The sequence below is a fragment of the Sprattus sprattus genome (assembly GCF_963457725.1).
Source record: "Sprattus sprattus genome assembly, chromosome: 9".
Taxonomy (NCBI): Eukaryota; Metazoa; Chordata; class Actinopteri; order Clupeiformes; family Clupeidae; genus Sprattus; species Sprattus sprattus.
Window position 1 is genome coordinate 17,879,215 of NC_137928.1, and position 9,205 is coordinate 17,888,419.

Consider the following 9,205-nt stretch of genomic DNA (forward strand, 5'->3'; position numbering starts at 1 on the left):
CTCACGGATATATTTTGTGTGTTCATTAAGGAAGTGAGTGAGATTTTCAAAGTAAAAGTTGAAAACACGATACGGAAGGTCAAGGGTCAAAAAAACTTGTACTTGATGTATTATGGGTACCCTGCAGATTGCACATGAGTCCAAATATCTGACACCACATGTAAAGCAGGTAGGTCAACAAGAAGAAAACTGTTTTTAACTGCTGAAGAAGTATTATTAATCATATTTTTGAACACTTGGTATTTAAATGCACAAAGACTGAAGGCCTGGCCCGGCTCCCTGGAGTTGCTGGGCCCAAGAGATCACATTAAGACTTTCCCCACAGTTAAATCACAGTATTACTGCAGGAAAGACACAACAAGGCAGAACCTTGAGGCAAATTTGAATACATCAAAGATTTACCTCTATGTGCATAAATGCTACAAGCAATGGAAAGGGAATCCTAAGAAACTCAGTTTCTACGGGCATATATTCCAAACAGATTTCAATTTAGGCTTTCACCAACCCATTAAAGATGCACGCAAGTTCTGTGAGTGGTACAAGCATTGACATGCCAGTGACAAACAAATCAATGAACAACAATACAATGCCCACCAAAACAGAGAGACTCAGGCCTGAAAACATAAAGAACATGAGAAGAGACGAGTGCAAGAACAGTCCTCATACAGAGCAGTCTCTTTTGATCTTGAGCAAGTGCTGAACACTCCATGGAGAAACGTGAGCAGTCTCTCAGGACGTTAGGCACCTACAACCTTAAAGTCTATGAGTTAAGCAGCAAAGAGGCAAGCTGCTACATGTGGCGTGAAGGTGCAGGGGGCCGTGACTCATCAGAGATCAGCACATGCATGGTCAGGTATCTGTCCTCTCTTTCAGATACTGAGCCTGTGGTATTGTACTCTGACCCACGTGGAGGGCAGAACAGGAAAGCCATTATAGACCCATTATAGACCCATAAATCCATGGAGTCTGGACACAGCCGGATGGAATGCGACAGCAATGCAGCCATTGAGACCACCAGAAAGAATGTGCCATTTTGTTATGTTGTTTTCGCTTCAATATTCAGTAGCTTATTTCATATTCCCAATGTTCTGTGGCCTATTTTCAGTTGGTGATATGGCTAAATAATAAGTTATTAGTATTTAATTATTAGTTATCAAATGTCAGCTATTACTTTAGTATCATTCAGTTAATGATTTTTGCTATAATTTTTCTTATTATGAGAAAGACAACTGTATAGCCTTTTCAATAGCCTATTTTAGCCAAATTCATAACATTCATTAAACTAATTTGATGTAAGGATTTTAATGTGATATTTTATATTACCACAATGCATTGATGTTTCTTTTAAATGTAATGTAATGCTTTGTTCGTATTGTCAGAAGGTGAGCCCATGTTTAATATTGGAAATGTAATGAAACATTGGTGACTTCTTTCAAATTTAAAAATGTAGAATAAATGTGTTTTTGGAAAAGATTAAAAAACTTTGTTTATTAAGTATACCGTCATGCATGTGTGTATGAAATTGTTTTATTAAAGATTTATATCAGTACACAAAGTCAGATCAAACTCCTTCTGTTAAAGTTGGTGAAATGTCACTTACATCCTTTTCTAAGCCCTTGATGTTCACTATTTATTGTGAGAGTGGCACAAAGAGTTTCTGTCATATTCACTATAAACATCTGTAAACAGGGACATCGCACTGGTGAAACTATCCTGTGATATTGTGTTCTGTGCCTGTTAGGTTTCCTGAAATGTTGTGTGCCTTTTAGGGGGATTTAGGGGGTGGGGTTAAGTGTGTGCGCGTGAGTGTGTGCGTGTGCAAGTGTGAGAGTGAAGATGATAGTTAGTAAATTGGTGCTGTCTATCTAGTTAAAAGCGTGAGTTGTGGCTGAAACAGCAACTCGGTTGTTATATGCTTGTTTGAACAATAAAGCACGGGAAGTTTCCCACGAGTTTGACCAAGAAGACTGTCTGGAGTATTACACTATCTTCCAGATACTGTCAATTACCTCGCATAAAATAAGCTAAACAATAACGTTATTCTCAAATAAAAAAACATCGATTAGGGCCTATGTGTGTTTGTGAAGTGTAACATATGTCCTTTATCAATCACTCACGTTATTGTCGTTTATGTTATTTACCGCTACAGATTACACCTAACACAAGTGTAATTCAGTTGCTTTTAATGTTTAACAGCAGCGTTAAACGTGACACCCCATTAAAAGTCAGGCAAAGTCGTTGTAGCTAATTGAAAAAAGTAGAGGTCCTGGTAATAGCCAATCAAATAAATGGTGTTTTCAGTTCCTGCCTGGTAACTAAATCTTAGAGGAATTCTAGAATATTGATTGGTTGTCAACCGATCGTTTTTTGAGTCAATCCATCGTCATCCCACAGCATCTGGCTGGGTAAAGACACAAGCCTATCAATATGGTGCTGTTATATCTGCTCTACCATCTGCTGTGTTTCTGTGTGGCTTTTGATAGCTAGCTCCAACCAGAGAGGGGTGGTCCCTTTTTCTCATCGTATTTTTTTTTCGGTTCAGCATTGTGGTAAGTCATTGACGTTCTGTTTCGGAAGATGGTACATTAGGTCAATAAGTAGCTCAAGTTTTGTCTCTTAAGTTAAGACAACTGTTACTGGAGCAGACTTTTCCCCTATACGCATCTTTACTCTCTATAGGCAAGTCATCCGTCATGGTCTAAGATCAGATGAAAATACCCAGATGGCATGGATTGCATATAAAGATTTATGCAATCATGCCCATTAATGAGAAGTTCTCACTAAACAGATTTAGAAGTGAAGGATGTTGCAGTGCACCAATAACAACAGATCAAAGTCGACAGCCTGATCGAAACGGTAAAGCAACGAGTCCAGACCACAGGTCATGGTGTAACAGGAATGTAGTTAAGGCGAGGAGAGAGAAAGTTGCCATTCTTGAATTTGCTAGCAGAAGGAGATGGCCCAGGTTAAACATGGAGGGAAGGGGGGGTTGGAGGAGCGAGGACACTGGGCTGGTAAAGCAGAGTACCTATTGGCCGTTGCAGGGAATGTCGTTGGGCTGGGAAACGTGTGGAGGTTCCCTTACCTATGCTACAAGAATGGAGGTGGTAAGTTTATAAGTAAAGGATATAGGTTTGTTTTATAATTATAAATATTTTATAATTCAGTGAAGAAATACCTGTATCTGTATCTCAGTGCTAATGCAAATGTTTTTAACCAGGCTTCTAACTTAAATTGATTTACTGCCAGATGTGGATGGTAGATGGTTGAAATGAACTGAATGAAGAATGAAAAAAAGAAAGAAGGAAGATTTAAAAATGACCAGTATGCACATGCATTTGTAAGATAATTGTAATCTGTTTTTTGGGCATGATATGAAAAGTGAAATGTCTTGTCAATGTCTTTTTGAGGGGCCTTCCTTGTGCCCTACTTGGTGTTTGTGGTCACCTGTGGGGTACCACTGTTTCTCCTGGAGACCATCATGGGCCAGTATACCCAGGAAGGGGCTATCACCTCCTGGCAAAAACTGTGCCCGCTGGCCGAGGGTAAGCATAATAGAGACGGGCAGCCTGGGAAAGTCAAAAGGAAATAAAAAATGACACAGTGGTGTCTTTCAAATGAAGGGGAATTATTCAGTGGAGTGGGACAGTGGGTCTTTGCAGTCAACTGGGAAGGAAAACATTAACAAAGATGACACACATACTGCAAAAGAGCTTGCCTAGATATTGGAAATGAAGGGAGAGTTCACAGACGAATATACTGGGATCAATATATAAGCTTTTGACTGATGGTTGCTAACCCCCTGACTATGTACTGCTGTGAATGTCCTGTCTTGTTAAGGCATTGGCTACGCCGGCCAGCTGATCCTGTTCTACAGCTGCATGTGTTACATTGTCATCCTGGCATGGGCACTGTTGTACCTGTGCTTCTCCTTCAGTTCTAAGTTACCATGGGCTAACTGTGACAACGTCTGGAACACAGGTATGGGATCGGTGTTGGAAGCATCTTATCCGTGGATGGCTCTAGAAGGCATCCTCAATGTAAAATCAATCACTTATCACCAATCCCTTAAAATCACTTATCACAAATAATTCAAAATTGCTTAAGATAAAGCTGTTAGTGTCTTAGAATGAGCGCACTATGACCTTTCTGTAGAACTTACATTTCATGAAAGATAGGCCTAAGATGGTATGAGTTCATGCATGAAGTAATGTGGCATCCTTACTTTGTCTCAGAAAACTGTGTGGAGATCTCTGGAAACAACAAGACATACAACTGGACTGAGCAAAGTAACTCAACATCTCCTGCTGTAGAATTCTGGGAGTGAGTTTGAAAAAATACATCAAATTAAACAGTAACAGCAACAGAAATACAACACTGTTACTGTAAAAAACTGAATCTACAAATAGAAAACTAATAGAATAATTATTAAGTCTGAAAATAAATAATGAGTTGGAAAAAGTAGGTTTCCTCTTTGACTTCATCTGTCGCTTCCCCATCTCTCCGAACCTTCCTTCAAGGCGTCGTGTGCTGGCGATCTCAGCAGGCATAGAGGAGGTGGGCAGTGTGAGGTGGGAGATCCTCCTGTGTCTCGTTGCTGTGTGGGTCGCCTGCTACTTCTGTGTCTGGAAAGGTGTGAAGTCTACTGGAAAGGTGAAGTATATCAGTGTTAAGGAACTGACTCAGGGTCCATCCCCATCTTTGCTCTTTTTCAAACACACACGCACGCACGCACACACGTACACACACACACACACACATGCCCACACACGCCTGCTTACGCATTTCATCTGTGTCTCCCTCACTGCTGTTACTGTTCTAAGTGTGATCTCATGACCTCAATCACTGTCAAATATAGAGTTCGGGACTGTCAGACTGTCATCTCATGATGCATGACTGTCAGTCTCATGTCGGATGTTTCTTGCTGGTTTTTCTGTGCTGTGTTCCCCCCTGTGTCTCCAGGTGGTCTACTTCACAGCCACGTTCCCCTACGTGATGCTGCTGGTGCTGCTCATCAGAGGACTGACTCTACCTGGAGCTCTGCAGGGGGTCACCTACTACCTGTACCCAGAGCCCTCAAAGCTGTTAGATCCTCAGGTACACCTGTACACACACCTGATAGTGAGCAAATGCTCGAATTTAGGCTAAATGCTGATGTCTATAGAATAACTGAGTTCCTGCTTTATTCCATTTTTTTTTTAAATCTTTGCTGAAGTAGTATGTCATAACTCTGTCAGCACAGGTGTGGATGGAAGCTGTCTCTCAGGTCTTCTTTTCCTTTAGTGTGGGTGTCGGCACACTGACGGTTCTGGGGAGTTACAATCCCTACAACAACAACTGCTACAAGTGAGATGGAGGGAAGACATTCATTCAAACACCCAAACAAAAACATCAATAAATTATTCTTTATGAAAAATAAATAGTAAAAATAATTTCCTGAAGTTATATGAAGTAAAATCCGGAAGTACCCTGAATGCAGAGTGGTTCACAGTTTACAATATACCAATACGCCAAGATACCAATACACCAATACCAATATGAAAAAAGTGGAATGAGGTTGTCTGTGTTTTGTGCGCCAGGGACTGCGTCTGGTTATGCGTGTTGAACAGCTGCACCAGTATGGTGGCTGGCTTTGCTGTGTTCTCTATGCTTGGATTCATGGCCCATGAACAAAATGTTCCCATTGAGATGGTGGCAGAGTCAGGTACTTTACCCTATAAACACACAGCGTGAAGAGGGCTCTTAACTATTATGGAATCACATTTGTTTATTCTACTTGACTAAAAAAACAAAATACATAGAAACTTGTTGTTTTCTGTATGTCACATTAGGTCCTGGTCTGGCCTTCATCGCGTACCCTCAGGCTGTGGCCATGATGCCCTTTCCACAGCTGTGGGCAGTCTGCTTCTTCGTCATGATAATCTTACTTGGCCTTGATACACAGGTGTGTATCCACACACAAACACAAACACACACACGCCCACGCGCACACACACACACACACACACACACACAACACAACAAATGTTGTTTGAATTTCAGTTTGTGATGATGGAGGTGGTGATGACGTCGGTAACAGATCTGGTGCCCTCGGTGCTGCGCCGGTCTGGGGGGCGACGGGAGCTCTGCCTGCTGCTCTACTGCCTCCTCTGCTTCAGCGCAGGCGTTCTCATGGTGACAGAGGTGAGAGAGGACACCACATCATGACGGCTAGAGGAGGAGAGGAGGGAGAATGAGAGAGATAGCCATGCATTTCATACAAGACACTGCGCTGATCTATACTCATTGTAACTTTTTCTTTCCCAAGGGTGGGATGTATGTCTTCCAGATATTTGATTACTACGCTTGCAATGGGACCTGTCTGCTGTTCCTTGCAGTCTTCTTGTCCTTGGCAATGGGCTGGGTGTTTGGTGAGCACCAGATTTCGGAATATAAGAGTGTCATAGAACAGCATTTGATACCATCTGTACCACAAGATACCCTAAAATATCCCAAAATCGACTACCCATTCAGCAAAAAGGGCAGAATATAGAAAAAAATCTGATTTATGCCCAGTTTATCTATTAGCTAATATCTGTTAAGCTTTATTATAATCATTGCCCGTCTCCATTCTCCTTTACTATTTGCGACCCATCCGTGTTGCAGGTACTGAGCGTTTGTATGACATCGTTGAGGACATGACTGGGGTGAGGCCCAGCCCCCTCTTTCGGATGTGCTGGAAGTATCTGACGCCTATTGTGTCCCTGGTGAGCATGTGAGCTTCAGCAACCCAGTTTGCCAGAGCAGGACCTAAACCTAAATCGAAATCTAAAAATTCTAAAACATATTTAAAGGCAACAAAATGCTTTATCAAGCGAAACAAACATACTGACAAATTGTTGCATTCAGGGTTTCCATCGTTCTGACTAGGGCGTGCCTTTTCCATGAGACTTGCAACCAGAAACCACAACATTTATTTGAGTTTAATTGCTTTTAATGACTGAACGCAAAACTAATGACCGACCTTGTAAAACAATAATTTACTCAAACTATGGATTGCACCTCAGAATTTCAGTTTAGATGTGCTCACTTTCCTCCAAATTAAATTTGACATGTTGGTGCTTTTCAATAGACTCTCAGGATACTGTAATTATTCATCATAAGCATATGTAGAAAAATGGCTTTTTTCTCAGAAATGTCTGTTTCAACTGCACATCCATAGAGATCTCTAATAGCCTCTACTGCTTTCAGCTCTTCCCTTTTTCTTAGTTTTTTTTTCCCGGTGGTGACATTGGCTTTTGTAAATACTTACTCTCTCCTTCTCTCTTTTTTTTTCTCTCTCTCTCTCTCTCTCTCTCTCTCTTTCAGGTCTCCTTTATTTGCTCTCTTGTCGAGTACCAGCCCCTGACCTTCAACCGCTGGTATGTTTATCCAGGCTGGGTGTACGTGCTTGGCTGGATGATGTCCTTCTCCTCCATCCTCCTCATACCAGGGGTGGCTCTCTTCCGGCTCATGACTGGCAAAGGCACTTCAAGAGAGGTGAGGCTATCGGCTGGCCCAACTCAATAGATATACCATCTCACACTTAACTATGAAGCGTTTAATGCTCCATCGGATCTCCCAGCATGTGAAATTTGTTCTTTTAAAAGTATTAAGTGATTGTGTAATATGCTGATTATGTTGATATTGTACAAATGTACTATAGTAAATTCCCAGTAGAGGTTGACCTCAGAGAAAGATGACATTCAACATGGCTCCTATGTTCATAGAGAGATGATAACAATGACAATGAATTCTGAATTAATCCTCTGACTTTTCTCTCTACAGCGCTTGCTACACCTGTGTGTTCCTGCTAATGACCTTCCTTTGACCCGAAAGCAGAAGCCAGAGTTTCAGAGTCTTACAGAGGAAAACAATTTAGTTGCCATGGTAAACCAAGCATAACACTGAAGTACTGGATCCACTAGTGCATGTTGCTGCAACGGTCTTTACAAAGTTTTAAAAGAAAGTATATTGTCTGCCTGAAGTTTAAATGTTTCAGTTCATGTTGTCTTTTGAAATGTAATCCTTCAAGACTGTTTAGATCTCAGGGAGGACTGAAATGACCAATACTGCTGAACTAACCCCCATAACTGTATGCAATGGGCCAATCATCTGCCATCTTGTGTGATTCTTGCTTAAGCTGAATATTTGCTCACAAAATATGATTATGAAACTATGAAATATGATTTATCATAAGCAAATAAACAACAACTCAAAAACCTTACCATGATCAGGGCAACTGAGTTGTGTGCATTACTTGTTCATTTGGTTATGAATTTGCCAATTCATTATTGCCACTACAGTTGGGTTGATTAACTTAATGAGGAAACACAAAACATGTGTAGTGACATGAGACATGGAAGATAGTAGATTTACTGACAGCACATGAAGTTGGCATACAAGGTACACAGACAAAAAATGGGAAGGGGAAGACAATGTAGAAAAAAATACCACTGGGCCAAGAAAGCAGAATTCCTGTTGTCCGGAACAGGAGACATAATCGGACTTGGGAGAGCGTGGAGGTGTCCTTACCTGTGCTACAGGAACAGTGGAGGTAAGTCTTACCAGACTGTGTTGTGCATTCTAATCTGTGCTGATTTCTTTCCTGTAAAGGAATTAGTAATGTGCATTGTCTGTTACAAAGCAGACTTTTATGTCATAACAGAAGATAATTATCATCTGAATTGAATCTGATAATACTTCTGGTTGTTTTTTATTTTCAAGGTGCATTCCTTACCTACCTGTTGTTTGTTTTGGCCCGTGGACTTGGGGCAGTACATCCAGAAAGGGGGCATAACCTGCTGGCAAAGATCGTGTCCATTAGCACAGGGTGTGTATTGATGAGACAGGCTTAGCAGTAAATTATGTTACATAAGAAGATGGCATACTCAGTCTGAAAGTAAAGATTGTATGGTGTAGATTATTCCATAGAAGAGAATCATATTTTTCTTTTAAGTGTATTGAATGAATACATAAAGCTTACACCCATTAGGTGAAATAACACACTCAGATGATCAGACTCACACTGGGATAGCACTGGATTATCACACTCTTCTGTACACATTTCAGCGTTCAGTAAACATTCTGGCTGTCACTTGTGTTCTTGGCTGGAAGGCATTGGTTGTGCTGGTCATGTGACATCTGTAACACCATGTCATATATCATCATCCTGGCTTGGGCAGTC

General features: G+C 41.1%; 1 protein-coding gene across 1 annotated transcript in view; it reads left to right on the forward strand.

The window, feature by feature from the left end:
- Positions 1 to 2,995: 2,995 nt before the first annotated feature.
- Positions 2,996 to 9,205, forward strand: part of LOC308370345 (sodium- and chloride-dependent GABA transporter 2-like) — a gene marked incomplete at its 3' end in the record, with an annotated part of 11,398 nt that continues 5,188 nt past the window's right edge. Inside the window, exons 1-13 of the mRNA XM_080844999.1 lie at positions 2,996 to 3,107; positions 3,411 to 3,545; positions 3,841 to 3,981; positions 4,236 to 4,323; positions 4,521 to 4,653; positions 4,963 to 5,097; positions 5,243 to 5,346; positions 5,580 to 5,704; positions 5,832 to 5,944; positions 6,043 to 6,183; positions 6,308 to 6,410; positions 6,646 to 6,746; positions 7,348 to 7,504. Of these exons, the coding sequence (XP_080701125.1) occupies positions 3,482 to 3,545; positions 3,841 to 3,981; positions 4,236 to 4,323; positions 4,521 to 4,653; positions 4,963 to 5,097; positions 5,243 to 5,346; positions 5,580 to 5,704; positions 5,832 to 5,944; positions 6,043 to 6,183; positions 6,308 to 6,410; positions 6,646 to 6,746; positions 7,348 to 7,504 (1,405 nt within the window). The 5' untranslated portion in view covers positions 2,996 to 3,107; positions 3,411 to 3,481. The remainder of the gene's footprint in view (positions 3,108 to 3,410; positions 3,546 to 3,840; positions 3,982 to 4,235; positions 4,324 to 4,520; positions 4,654 to 4,962; positions 5,098 to 5,242; positions 5,347 to 5,579; positions 5,705 to 5,831; positions 5,945 to 6,042; positions 6,184 to 6,307; positions 6,411 to 6,645; positions 6,747 to 7,347; positions 7,505 to 9,205) is intronic.